This window comes from Panthera tigris, chromosome B2, assembly GCF_018350195.1.
Source record: "Panthera tigris isolate Pti1 chromosome B2, P.tigris_Pti1_mat1.1, whole genome shotgun sequence".
In the NCBI taxonomy this organism is placed as follows: Eukaryota; Metazoa; Chordata; class Mammalia; order Carnivora; family Felidae; genus Panthera; species Panthera tigris.
Window position 1 is genome coordinate 28,613,155 of NC_056664.1, and position 14,805 is coordinate 28,627,959.

General features: G+C 41.4%; 1 protein-coding gene across 7 annotated transcripts in view; it reads right to left on the reverse strand.

The window, feature by feature from the left end:
* The window catches only part of DUSP22 (dual specificity phosphatase 22), a 63,859-nt gene that overhangs the window by 40,853 nt on the left and 8,201 nt on the right, over window positions 1-14,805 (reverse strand). For 5 of the 7 annotated variants that reach the window (XM_042985879.1, XM_007073177.3, XM_042985878.1 and 2 more), the window contains exon 2: window positions 7,474-7,507. In XM_042985879.1, coding sequence (XP_042841813.1) covers window positions 7,474-7,507 — 34 coding nt within the window. Of the gene's footprint in view, window positions 1-7,473; window positions 7,508-9,124; window positions 9,198-14,805 lie in introns of all 7 variants that reach the window. The other 2 variants (XM_042985877.1, XM_042985876.1) reach the window with 2 other exon arrangements.

Here is a 14,805-nt window from a genome sequence, read left to right on the forward strand (position 1 = left end):
TAAAATGTTGGTTTTAAGGTTTTCTTCATCAATCAACCATCTCCAGTTTCAAATTCAGATTTACACAGCAGCCATCTACACCAAACATAGGGGGATTCAATTCCAAACACCATCCCCCACTCTGCCCCCAACTATCACAAGTTTTGGCATCAGTGAGTTTGAATTAAATAGGAACTAGAATCATTTAAGATCTCACTGGCAGTCAGCTTCCACATTCTCACCAACATGCAATTTTTCTAATCACCACCAGTATGTATGTTTTAGCCAAGTGGTAAAGCAAGATCAAGCTAGAGCTTTGGGTGCTCACAGAAGAGCCCAGACAAGGTGGGACAATACAGGGTGGGACAATACAGAGCAGCTGGTGGAGTGCTTCAAAGCAGCCTCCTGACACTCTAGGGCAGGATCTTCTGGATTCTGATTCTGCCCAGAATTTGAATTTTAAATATTTGTTTAAATATACTTTTTCCTTTTTTAAAAAATAGCTTTCCTTGACATAATTCACATGCTACAAATTCACCCTTTTAAAGTATATGATTCAATGGTTTTTAGTATATTCAGAGTTTTTGAACCATCACTGCAATCTAACTTTTTTTTAGACATTTTTTTAAAGATTATTTCTTTGTTTTGAGAGAGAGTGAATAAGAGCAGGGGAGGGGCAAAGAGGGAGAGAGAGAATCCCAAGCAGGCTCCTCACTGACGACATAGAGCCTGATGCAGGGCTCAAACTCATAAGCTGTGAGGTCATGACCTGAGCCCAAATCAAGAGTCGGACACTTAACCAACTAAGCCACCCAGATGCCTCTGCAATCTAACTTTAAAACATTTTCATTACCTCATAAATATACTTTTATAACACAAATTAAAATAAACAAAAAATGTGGTTTGGTAATAAAAGTATGCTGTTTTGAATACAGAGAACCACTTGACACCACATATGAGACAACAGATTGTTGGGCTCTAAAGAAAGGAGAAGCAACTCTTAGACAATAATGTTCCTTTTGTTTTGTGCTCCTTTCTGTTTTATTAGAGTGCCGTCTGTACTGATACACTGATACACTTATTCCATAAGCACATGCTCTAACTATTTGAGAGTACATAAAGTGCCTAACCAATACTTTTGGATGATGACATCGGAACTCTTACTCTTTAGGACTACAAATTATTGATGGTTCTGGATGACTACTTACAACCATAGGCACTGTGGTAACAAGCTGTGAATGCAGCTGTAAGACATGACCATGGGGTTATCAGCCCACTCACATGCATATGAAGTTTCACACCAGCTCTCCTTGGGCACAAAATCAAAAGAGTGGAACTTAGTCCTTTGCTGCTCAAACCAGAGTCTGTCAAGCAGCAACATGGCATCACCTGGGAACCTGCTGGAAGTGCAGACTCCCAGGCCCACTACCTAACTACATGATCAGAACATGCATCTGAATAAGAACCCCAGAAGACTGTGTGCCCTGTACATATGGAGCTTTGCAGGGCCTCCAGGGAGTGAGCTATGACTTGGTGCCAATCATGTCCCTTCCCCACTGTAGCATGCCATTTTAATGCCATTTCTAAGCCAGAAAACAACTCACAGCCACTTGCAATCACAAATGTAACATTATTAATGCAATAGCATTAATAATGCCAACTGGATGATTACAAGTTAGAATTCCCATGGAAAAAAATCTAGAAGAATATACACTGACCATGGTTACCCTGGGATGTAGAGTTTGGGGAAGTTTTCACTCTATTTAACATATTTCTATCACATTTGGATTTTTAAAGTTTTTATTTTATTTTGACTGATGAGCCTACATTACTTTTATAATCAGGAAAAGAAAACTTAAAAAACACACTACTCACAAAATTCAACATAAATTACATTAATAAGTAAAACAAATAGTCAATCCTTCATTGGTAAAACAGCTAACTATGTTCTTTTCCTCTCTCTCTCTCAACATCTCCCCTGACCCCTGGACTCTTGCCCACTCTTGCTACCTGCTTCTGTTTACCCCCCTGAGGCTTCATGTGGACTTCAGAAGAAGCAAATGTCATTTTTACATAGTGGGAGCACTGAAATAGAAACACCTACCTGATCTTTCTCCTTTGGTGTTGCACATTCCCTCAGCAGAAGATCCCATCTATCACTGGTAAGACCTTGCTAAGGGAACATGTGGATTCCTGAAAGATGCTGTCTTCAAAAGGTAAAGTGGCAGCCACATGCTTCCTTAAGGAAGGGGAATTAGTGCTCTAGATCTTATACTGATACAGAAGATGAACAGGGGTAACCAGTCCTAAGATGTGAAAAATGCCAGAGTGGCCATGGGAAATAAGCTAGTCCATCAAAGTCAAGCAGAATTGTCTCTAATTGTCTTTGATTTTATTTAAAAATTAACAAAAATATATTGGAAGAAGCAATAGAAAATAACACCATTATCACAAGCACTCTAGAGAAACAGATATTTGGCAGGAAAGAACTTCTTTGATAATGCCTTTCCAATACTCAGAGTACCTGCTACACTGATTTGTAGACTTAAAAGCATGGCCATGCAGGATGAGTGAGCGAAGAGGAGAACGAAGGTCTCTGTTTTAGAAGGGCCCAATTCCCTCTGCTCTGACCCTGATCCCCAAGCCATGTTCTGAGTCATTTCCCAAACAACTTTTGCCTTCCAAGTTGAGATCTGCTCAGTGGTGGGTAAGTGATTCTGATCTGTTTTGTAGTTCTACTTCCCACTGTGAAATTTAATGAATTCTAGAGTTACAAATTATTGTATGTCACAATACCTTCTAGAGTTATAAATTAGCTGTTAGTGAGTTCAACTTTTAAGTGGATACATTTCCAACCTGGGCTGAGGGCCAAAATGGGGCAGTTCCTACCTATTCCCTTCTTTACTAAATGTGGGCTGTAACATTTATTGGTGTTGACCTTGGGCAAGTTTTTCTATGCCTCACTTTTGTCACCTTTAAAGTGGGAAAATGGTTAGAGTACCACCTCAAAGGGCTGCTGGAAATACTAAATGATATGCTTAGAATAGTGTTTGGCTGACATGTAGTAAATGTCATCATTGCCATCATTATTATTATCATTAGGACCAGATTAAGTTTCAAGGCTGCAGTATGGGCTTCAATCTCCATTACCACTGAATGTTTCCAAATACATGCTTATTTCGAAGACATCTGAATTCCAGCTCTTGCTCTACCACCTGATGCTCATCACTCACCATCTGATTCTCTTAGGCTCAGTTAACAGCAGATTACCAAAGATCAGTGTTCACCAGGTCAGCCTTATCTGAACAACTGGGGAACTACCACTGGGAACCATGGCCATTCTCACTGGCAGATGCAGAAGAACAAAGGCTCTGAGACCTCAAGCATGTCTCTATGTACATAACCAGCACACACATAAGGTGTGAGCTTATTTCCCACATTTCTAGAAGTTTGTGGACACCTTCAAACAAGGACATGTCCTCTGTCAGTTCACATCCACTTTGGGATCTGCCAAATTGTGAAGCGGCAGATAACCCTAGCCTCTTGTCCTGGAGCTCCTCGTCAAGCTTCCACTCCTGCCTTCCCTCTTAGCTTCTAGGCAGAGCCAGCTTTCAGCTAAGACACCTCAACTGAGAGAACCTCATCAAAGACCAGACTCCAGAAGCTGGGTTGGTTTGTGGGTTTTTCTCTAGGTAGAAAAATCACCAGGTGTTGGAAAACCATTTGTGATTCATTGCAAAGTTAAAAAAGAAAAAGGAGGAAGTTTCTGGGTGACATGTAAAGGATCACACTGGAAGGAAGGAAGGAAGGAAGGAAGGAAGGAAGGAAGGAAGGAAGGAAAGGAAGAGAAGAGAGGCAAAAGAGATGGGGGAGTGAAGGAGGGGAGGAAGGAGCCAGGACAGGAGACCATTCAATGATTGGATTGAAGAGACCACAGCCATTAGAACCAAGACCTGAATAGCAGTGCCAATCCATGCTGTAAAACAATGAAGATCTCTCAGAAAGGCAAAAAAAAAAAAAATTCCATTAATTTTTCTTTATACATTTTTGTATTGGTTGTTGTGTTACAGTAGGCATGTGTTATTTGTAGTTTAAAAAGAGAAGAAAACGACAAATGAGACATCATGCTAAAGAACCTATGACAGCTGGATTCACTTTCCAGGAGCAGTCATGATCCTTTCACCTTGGTCTTCCACCCTTACTAGCTAACAATGATCAATGCCTACTGTGCACCTACCATGGCATGGGTGCTGTATGAGCTCTATCTCCTTTCCACAACATCCTGAAATAAGTGTGTGGTTCCTATTCCACAGATAGAGAGGGCAAGAACAGCCTGACACTTGCTGACCAGTTATGTGCCAGACACTGAATGGAGTGTATCAGCTGCACTGTCTAGTTCATCCTTATCACAGCCCCCTTGGTGTCCAGGCTGTGTAATGTGTCTTAGGGTAACATCTGGCTCGTGTGTGGTGGGGGGTAACCAGATTCCAAGGCAGACTGCCTCACTGCTTCTCTCCATGGTAGGACCTGCTCCCCTGTTCTGTACTTGCTCCTCTTGACTTTGAACCACTGAGGACCAAAATGTACATTCACGTCAGACTCCCAGCACAGTGGCACTTGCAAAATGTTTATGAAATTAATGAATTAATTCACAGGCAACTGTATGGAGAGCAACACTTCCTTCCAGCCTCTTGTCCATTCACTGTATCATTATTCCTTTGTTTTAGATAAGCCTTACACTTGGTAAGTGTTAAATAAATGTTTGGTGAATTAATGAGTGAATAAAAAACGGCCACATACTAATGTCAGAATAAATGAAGACAATGAAAAAATATCAACCATCTGAACAGGAGAGGTATGGGCTGGTGTAGACATCTCTAATGGGTAAAACCCACAGCAAGAATCCAGGAACTGTGAGGGATTCCCGTGACACTGAATACTTAGAAAATAGGTATAGATTTTAGTACAAAGAGCTTAAATTTTTTTAATGTTTATTTATTTTTGACACAGACAGAGCGTGCGCGTGAGCGTGAATGGGGGAGGGGCAGAGAGAGAGGGAGACAGAATCTGAAGCAGGGTCCAGGCTCCAAGCTGTCAGTGCAGAGCCCGAGGTGGGGCCCAAACTCAGGGACCATGAGATCATGATCTGAGCCGAAGTCTTATGCTCAAACGACTGAGCCACCCAGGCACCCCATAGTACAAAGAGTTTTAAATGTTCCCTGTAATTATGCGCCCATGACCTTCTAGAAGAAAGTAACCTACTATGAATAAGGATAAAAATATCATAAACTGTTGGCAGACATACTTAATTGGGTTGGTATTCATTACAATTTGTAATTTGTAAACACTTTCACATAGCAATTCTACTTCTAAGAATTTATCCTAAACTCTGTTCTCAAACACAAAGACATTCCCCTCTCTTCATGAAAGTAGTTAATAACTCCCTAAGTAACCCCAAAAGATAGTTGCTTCTTAATGTATTCCAGTACTACCGCCTACCTACCACAAAGTACTTGCTGCTTTTTCAGAACTACAAAGCTTACTAATTTAGGAACTCCAGTACTATTTTTAAAATGTTCTAGTAGCAATTAGCAGCTGTCAGCTCCCTATGCTCAATTCTCTTTGAGGGCAATTAACAGCACTAGGAGCCAAAAGGGGTGGTTGGCAGGAGAAGAGAAGGAAATAAACATTATGCAGAGAATTAAAAAAGAGCAGCATTATGCATTTTCTCATTCAATGTGGTTTCTCCTGAGGCATTTTTATTAATCAGTGGGTACAGAACCTAAAATTTTCTGGGTTGTCCTTATGTGTGTTTTATTGGTTTCTCATATACCACTTTAGCAAGATTTACTTTACAGAGGTAAGTCTTTTTTGATGGTTTTGGTGAGTAAATATAGCATGCTATAGCATTTTTTTTTACTAGTGCAGAATTGTTTGGGGGGAGAAAACCTGATACAGATTCACAGGGAAATAGATATACAGTAATGGGATCTCACAGTTAAGTGATTTGTGGATATAGTCATCATATGGCTATGAAAGATAGGTGTTCCTTTATGCATATTTTCAGTAATTATCTTAATGGTTAATTTCCTATGACATTAAAGTAATTTAAAATATATTGGGGAAAAAAAAGATTGTTTTAACAGTCATTTTGAACTTGAACCCAAATTTAAGCAACAACTTCAAAGCAGACAGGAATGTATTCTGGTTTGCTCCAGGGGGGAGGAACTTCAGAGCCCTCTGAGGAGATTAGGCTCTCTCCAACAGGCAGGCTTGTTTTTGCAAGTTTCCTAGGTCTACTCCATTCTATTAAGTATACATATCTCCAGTGGTAAGGAACCAGTGTCTTCACTTAAACACACTCAGAACATCACATGGAAGGGGAACTAGGCCCCTCCCTGGAAACTAACAAAAGCCTGTTCACCCTTCTACTGCTAAAGAGCATTTTGAGACAGATGAACTAAAAATAAAAAAAGTCAGTAGCTAACAGTGAATACACATAGAACAAGATGCAGAGAAATATGTAAGAAGAAAAGTCAACACAAGAAGAGGATAATCTACCAGAGATAAAATTACCACTTATTTTTCCCAGGTTTCTGAAAATGTATTAACAATAACCAGAAAACAAAAGTGATAAAAGATTATAGATAAGTTACATGGCTGCTAAATGTGCCTTTTAGCCATCTTCTTTTGATAATAATGTTCCAGCAAGCATGCAGAATTAAAATGAAGATCAAAGGTAAGCTGGAACCTATGTGGCCCCATACCACTCTGTCAGCCATTGGTTAAGGGGTTGAGCACAAGTATGAGGTCCCAGCAAGGGGCCTGGACAAAAGTGGTGGCTATGTCCAGATCAGATTTTGTATAAACTGAGTCGACACCTTGACTCAATCATGCTTGAGAAGCTTCAAGCTGATCTTTTAAGAAATAAGCTCACCTTTGGTGGAAGCAGCCCAAAATGTTCATCAATAGATGAAAGGTAATATATATATATATATATATATATATATATATATATATATATATATACAGACATATACATACACACATATATACATATATGTATACATACATATGTACATATATGTATACATAAAAAATATATACATATGTATACATATATATATTTAAGGCTATATATATGTATATGTAGCCTTAAAGAGGAAATAAATTCTGACACATATTACCATATGAATCAACATTATGATCAGTGAAATAAACCAGACACAAAAGGACAAACACTGCAAACACTAAAGCAGTACAATTCAAAGAGACAAAAAGTAGAATGGTGGTTTCTACGGGGCTGAGGGTGGGGGAAATAGTGCCTAATGGGCACAGAGTTTCAGTTTGGGAAGATGAAAAGAGTTCTGGAGACGGATGGTTGCAGAGCAATATGAATGTACTTAATGTCACCTGAAGTCTATACTTAAAAATGGTATAAACGGCACATTTTATATTATGTGTATGTTACCACAATAATAAAAGATAACTCACCTTTGAAGTTGCCAATGTATAGGCCAGGCAGGATCTAGGAGAGAGACACAGATCAAATGTGAGTGTTACAGACTTGAAGCACACAGAGGCTGGGCCCTCACCATAGCAGTGGGAGCACAGCCCAGGCCTGTTGCCTCCCATGCCCACTTCCCGGCACCTTCCTATATGGACAGCACAGATGACTGGGCATCCTTGTTTCCAGGGCTCTGGCCCTGCCCACAGCCACTAGAAAGCCTGCTCAAATAGCTTGTGAATAGCTGCATGTTGGTACCCATCAGCTCATGGGACTTTAAAGACCAAGATCCCCCCACAGATCCTCACAGAGAGCCACATGTTCTCCCTCACTTAAGCCCTGCAATGCTCCTTAGCATTCTGAGAGTACAGCCCCAAACCAAAGGGGCCCAAATCCAAGCCATCTACCACTCCTCCCTCCCCCTCCCCCTCTACTCCTCCTTTTCTCATAACACCGTAAATACCCCCCCCCCAACTTATCTCATAGCTCCAGAAAACCTCCCTTTGCTGAGATCTTGGTGCATGCTCTTTCCAAGTCTGGAAGCTATACTCCTACTCTCCTCATCCCTCAGGTCTCAGCTCTGACTCACACCCTGGGGAGGCCTTTCCTGAGTCCAGAGTCTGGGGTAGGCCCCAGTTTCAGCACCCACAGTCCTTGGTATTCCCCTTATAGTGATGATGTCACAGGGGTATTGCTAGGTGAAGGTCTGTTTCCTCTGCTAGGCTAGAAAGCTCTTTGGACAGCAAACACATCCTCTCACTCACTGCTGTATATCCAGCTCCTGGCCCAGGGCTTGGTTCATGATTACTATTCAATAAAGAATTACTAAATGAATGAATCAACTGTGCATTTAGAAATGCACAGGTTAGGGGCGCCTGGGTGGCTCAGTCGGTTAAGCGGCCGACTTCGGCTCAGGTCACGATCTCGCGGTCCGTGAGTTCGAGCCCCGCGTCGGGCTCTGTGCTGACAGCTCAGAGCCTGGAGCCTGTTTCAGATTCTGTGTCTCCCTCTCTCTCTGCCCCTCCCCTGTTCATGCTCTGTCTCTCTCTGCCTCAAAAATAAATAAACGTTAAAAAGAAAAAATTAAAAAAAAAAAAAAAAAGAAATGCACAGGTTAATAAAAGCATATGTTTGCTCCAAAATGTCTACTTCTCCTAAGGCAGTGGTTCTCAAACAAGACAATCCATCAGAATCACCAGAAGGTGTTAAAAATTCAGATTTATGAACAAGCCCCAGCCCCAGCTGCCATATAGAATGATTCAGTAAATCTGAGATAAGAACCAGGGCAAGGTTTTTCACACGCAACTCCCCACTTTGCAAAATACAAAGCTAATTCTTATCTGGCATTACTTTGTATAAAGAGTTCGAAATCCAAATACAGACACTGCTTTTGGAAGCTGACATGATTTTCAAATGCATACAGAATACTGGCCACTGCAGACCCTTGGTGCCCTGGTGACACCCTCCTGTCAGTACTACCACCCCACACCCTAGCTCCATTTGCTCCACCATCCCTCAGCTCCATTTGCTTCACACTCCCTATTTTTATCCACTCCCACCAAGAAAGCTGAAAGCAGCATGTGGTAATATTCTTCACATGCCTGGATTTCTTTGAGCATCTTCCTGACAACCAGTTACCTTGCTAAAAATTGATAGCATCTGTGCAAGTCACTGCAGGCAGAAGGTACTGTGTCACTGTCAAGGCAGCCTGCTGGAACACAGCAATACAGGTCTAGGGTTAGCTTCTGTGCCGGGGTACAGAGGTTGCCAAGCTGAGGGGCCACAGAACATAGCGACCAAATAGGGATACTTGTGAGAAGGAAAAAAGAATTTATTACTATAGCTGACCCTTGAACAATGAAGATATTGGGCATCAACCCCATCCACAAAGTTGAAAATCCATGAATAACTTTTGACTTATCCAAAACTTAACTATTAATTTAGCCTACTTTTGACTGGGAGCCTGACCAATAGCCTATAAATGCATATTTTGCATGTTATACGTATATTAAACTGTATTCTTACAATAAAGTAAGCTAAAGGAAAGAAAACGTTGAGAAAATAATAAAGAAGAGGAAATACATTTACAGTACTGTAAAAAAAAAAAATCCTTGTACAAGTTGACCCTTGTATTTCAAACTTGTGTTGTTCAAGGATTAACAGTACTCCAGGACAATAGGCAAGACCCAGAAGTGAGCAGGGCATGGGGATGTGTGATCACCATGGCTAACTGAGTTTGGAGAGTTCCCTTGGGGACTGAGAGGTCAGTTATATTCATGACTGAAGTCACAGCACTGAGGCAAGCCAGGTTAGATCTGTAACCAGGAACATGTGAAACAGTATCTCAGGGGAAAACACCAGCATCCATTGCCAAGGAGCTAAAACATTTGACAGGTCTTTCTTGAAACATAATCAGTCTTTGGGATTCTCCTGGGAGGAAGGGTGGAGAAAATACTGCATTATTCCTATTTTAAAATATAAGAACAATACAAGTTCATCTTAGAGATAGATCAAACTGATAGTCTCTGGCAGCTCTTGGCTGCATAGAGCTTTTTCATATGCAATCTCCTGTTGTACAGGGTCTCTCCTATCTTTATTAGGAGGTAACATTAGATACTAAAGGGTATAATCGTCACATGGCTCTCTTGGCTGATAGTAACAATGACTTCCTCCTTGACCAAACTTCAGTTAGGCTCCTTTGAGCCTTCCTCTTGACTAGGCCTCATCTGTGGCCTGCCAGTTTTGGCAAAGAATCCTGCTAAGCCTGTTTAGTAAGAATCCTCCCACTCTTGATATCCAGTCAAGCTCATTTCATACCTTTTATACTTAATCAAGTTCTTTTCAGTAATTTTCCATCCTTCCCTCAACTTGCCTGTTGGCTAGAAATCCCCACTTTTTCCTGTTGTATTGGGAGTTGAGTTCTGTCACCTGCAATAGTACCTCCCCCTATTTCAATAGCGTCAAATAAGGTCTTCTTTACCACTTTTAATAAGTGTCAGAATAATTTTTCTTTTATAACATTGACCACAAATGGCTCCAGATTCATAAAATGGACAATTATAATGAACTATAATGTAAGCATGTGTATTTGCCAAAAATCACAGAACATATAACAGTAGATGAATGTTTACTGATTTCTGGTCACATGTGGGCAGCATGCTTGGCACTCAGGATATAGGGGTGATGGAGAGAGACATGGTCCTGCCAAAGGCCTACTTCCCTTGTGGAACTCCTTGCCTAGGGAAAGAGGAGGTGACTTGACCACTCTGGGATCGCCAAAGATTTCCAGGAGGCAGCAACACTTAGGAGACCTGCAGCTCAAGGGTAGTGGGCCAGGAGAGAGGGAAGGACAGGCAGGGGAGCAACAGAAACTGCCAGTAGAGAGAAAGAAGGCCAATATCTACCAGGAGAGAACATGAGGGAGGCAGAGACAGAGAAGGCAGAACAGGAGGCTGTGGTCCAGATTGTGGACCAGGCTGCATGCAGCAGACACAGACAGCCATGGAAAGCTTTCAGGGCTCTAGATTAAGTACCACTAAAATGATTAAGATGTGTGTAGCCATTAGCAATATCTTTTCATATATTTTTATTTAACATATCTTGGAAATGTCATGATAAAAATACAGGAAAGGTAAAGTTGTATATGTAGTCAATGTATTCATTATCATGTTCACCTCTGTAAAGGGAACACGGGGGGCTGTGGGGAGGGTCCAGGTAGGGCCACTTTGTATTGCTGTTTGCACTTTTCTATATGGTTTAGATGGTCTAACTTCATGCAAACATTACTTCAATTTACTTTTCTTTTTAAGTGTATTTATTTTGAGAGAGAGTGAGAGAGAGAGAGAGTGCACATAAGCATGTGCAGAGGAGGAGCAGAGAGAGAGGCAGAGAATCCCAAGCAGGCTCTGTGCTAACAGCACAACCCAAACATGGGGTTCCATCCCATGAAACATGAGATCACAACCTGAGCCGAAATCAAGAGTTGGACACTTAACTGACTGAGCCACCCAGGTGCCCCTACTTTTTTAAGTCAAGAGGGGTTATTTGGGGAAAAGATTATGGCCCAGCTTTTCTTTTCTTTTTTGTACTTCTACTACTTTCTCTTTTAAAATAAATATGTTTCATATTATTCTTTAAATAAAATAAAGCAAGAACTTGAGATCACCTCTCTTCCTTGCTTTAAGAGCCATGGTTTTATGATTGCTTTTTTTTAAGTTTATTTATTTATTTTGAGAGAGAGAGCACAATCAGGAGAGGGCAGAGAAAGAATCCCAAGCTGGCTCTGCACTGTCAGCACAGAGCCCAATGTGGAGCTCGAACCCACAAACTGCAAGATCACGCTCTGAGCCGAAATCAAGAGTCAGATTCTTAACTGACTGGGCCACCCAGGTGCCCCAGTTTTATGATTCCTAAATCCATCCTTTAGAAGCCAACGCCAGTCTGGCTTCCACTCCCTGCAAGGCTATCTAAAACCAAACATTATCTTCCCACCCACATTATCAATTCAAGTCTCCTGATGATGTCACCTTCTCCCAGTCACCCAGAGTGAAAACCTGGAGGCTACTCCCACCACAGTACCTCCCTCTCTCTTCCTTAGTGCCTCTCTCTCCCCAGTGAGTTACAAATTCCCAGAACAGTCCTGGCTCCTTGGCCCAAAGCCACCACCCCAGATTAGAGCCTCAGTTCATATATGGGCTAGAGTAGTATCCATTGAACTAACTTCTCTGTCCCATCAAATTAATTTTTAAATGTCATATTCTCACTGGGTCATTTTCTAGATGTTTCATAGCAAACCCTTTATTTTCTAGAAAAAAGAAAGTCAAAACTGAATTTTATTTTTATTTTTTAAAATATGTTTATTTGATTATAGTTAATACACACTGTAACATTAGTTTCATGTGTATAAAATAGTGATTTGGCAATTCTATACATTATACTACACTCACAAGTGTAACTAACATCTGTCACCACATGACACCATTACAATACCCTTGACTATACTGCCTATGCTGTACCTTTCATCCCCATGACTTACACATTCCATAACTGGAAACCTGTACTCCCCACACCCCTTCACCCATTTTTGCCCATCCCCCCCCCACCGCCTCCCCTCTGACATCCACCAGTGTTTTCTCTGTATTTATAGGTGTGATTCTGCTTTTCGTTTGCTTATTCACTTGTTTTGCTTTTTAGATTCCACATATAAGTGAAATCGTATGGTATTTGCCTTTCTCTGACTTATTTTAATTGGCAAAATACCCTCTAAGTCCATCCATGCTGTTGCAAATGGCAAGATCTTGTTCCTTTTTATGGCTGAGTAATATTCCATGAGATAGATAGATAGATCTCACATCATTTTTATCCACTTGTCTATTATGATTCTTGGGTTGCTTCCATATCTTGGCTACTGTGACTAACACTTCAGTAAACATAGGAGTGCATATATCTTTTCAAATTAGTGTCTTCATTTTCTTTGGGTAAATACCCAATAGTAGAATTCTTGGCTCATGTGGTATTTCTATTCCAAAACTGAATTTTAACTGAAAATTTCAACTTGGCTTCCACAGGATGGTTCCAACTTACCCCTGAAGGATTTTCCCTATTTCTCTCTAACATGCAGCCAAGTCAAGTAACCCCTATTTTCCTATTACCCCTTACTGGTCCTACCTTGCAATGTCACATTTCTTTGTTCTCAATATTCTCTTTAAACAGAGAAATAGGGGCGCCTGGGTGGCTCGGTCAGTTGGGCGTCCGACTTCGGCTCAGGTCATGATCTCACGGTCCGTGAGTTCGAGCCCTGCGTCGGGCTCTGGGCTGACCGCTCAGAGCCTGGAGCCTGTTTCGGATTCTGTGTCTCCCTCTCTCTATGACCCTCCCCGTTCATGCTCTGTCTCTCTCTGTCTCAAAAATAAATAAACGTTAAAAAAATTGTAAACATAAACAGAGAAATAGTCCCCACTATTTGGGGTCCCTCATCCCCCTTGGCTATACTAAAAAAATTATAAACACTCTAATGGACAATTATTTTATTTTATTGGTTTCTTAGCCACGGAAGCCCTTTCTTATGTTTGAGGAATCCCCCCGACCACCCACTTTAGAGTGGTGGGAAGCACAGCCTAGCTTTTACTACAGAAGCTGCAAATACCCAGATATCTACTTTCATTTGTCTTTGCTGCTGTGACATGGAAATGTGACCTAAGTGCAAGAGGTCTCCACAGCTGCTCCAGACTGGAAACCAGAGATAACCCAGAGCATTCTCTCCTACACTAGGGGCAGCAGGGCTGGTGGCACATCTGGAGCCTAACAATAGCAGCAGCAGTATCTTTGGGTAGCCCCAGAAATGCTCTCCCCAGACAAGTTCTAGGATCTGCTTCTGGCAGGGTAGCCTTAATTTGGTTCTCCAGCCTTCCTGGCCATCCTACCTATTATACCCAAAGCAACCACATTTGGCTTTTGTTGCTTACAACCACAGCCCCTGATGTAGGCCTTTCAACCCAGACAAAATGCACAAATGCAAATGAGCTGCACAGACCTTCAGGCAAGTCACAGACTAGCAAAGTCCTATCCACCCTGTAAACAGCAGCACCATTGGCACTCCCAGAATCAGTTAGAGATCACTCTGACAAGAGATTCCTCCCTTCTCTGGACTCTATTAGCACCCCATTAAACACTTACTTCTACTCCTTAATAGCTCCCCAATTTATTTGCTCCTCTTGAAACTTCTGTTTACTACATTTGTTCAACTTCCTCTAGCTTATTGTAACAGCCGCCTAAAGATCTCCTTACCTCTGGACTTGTCCCTCAAAAGGAATCCTCAAACTCCCCTCTAAGGTGCAAAGTTGAGTATGTAACTCTTCAGATTAAAACCTTCTCAGGGTTCCAAGTATCTATCACCATGAAGCCTAAATCTGGCACTTCAAGAGAGACCTTCACGAACTCAGGTTGCTATGTCTTCAGCCACAGCCCCATGCCTGCTTTTTACCCAAACTTCCCCATAGCTTTGTGACCACACAAAGATGCAGAGCGGGACCCCCAATTCCAGCATCCAGGTTTTAAGGGAAACAGCCCAATTTTCAACTGTTATCAACTACATAAAAAAAAAAAAAAACCACCTTAAATATTGGGAGGGAGAAGCACAGGGGCCAGTGTTGGAGGAGAGTGGCATCCCTTTGGGATGCCAGAGCAGAGTGCTGGCAGAGGAAGGCTTAAATTTACCAAAATCAAACAGCCAATTTACTAAAAATAATTTAAGATGCACTTTTTTTGCATGCATTTAAACTTTTATGATTTAATTTTTTCAAGTTTTTAAATTTCAGTTA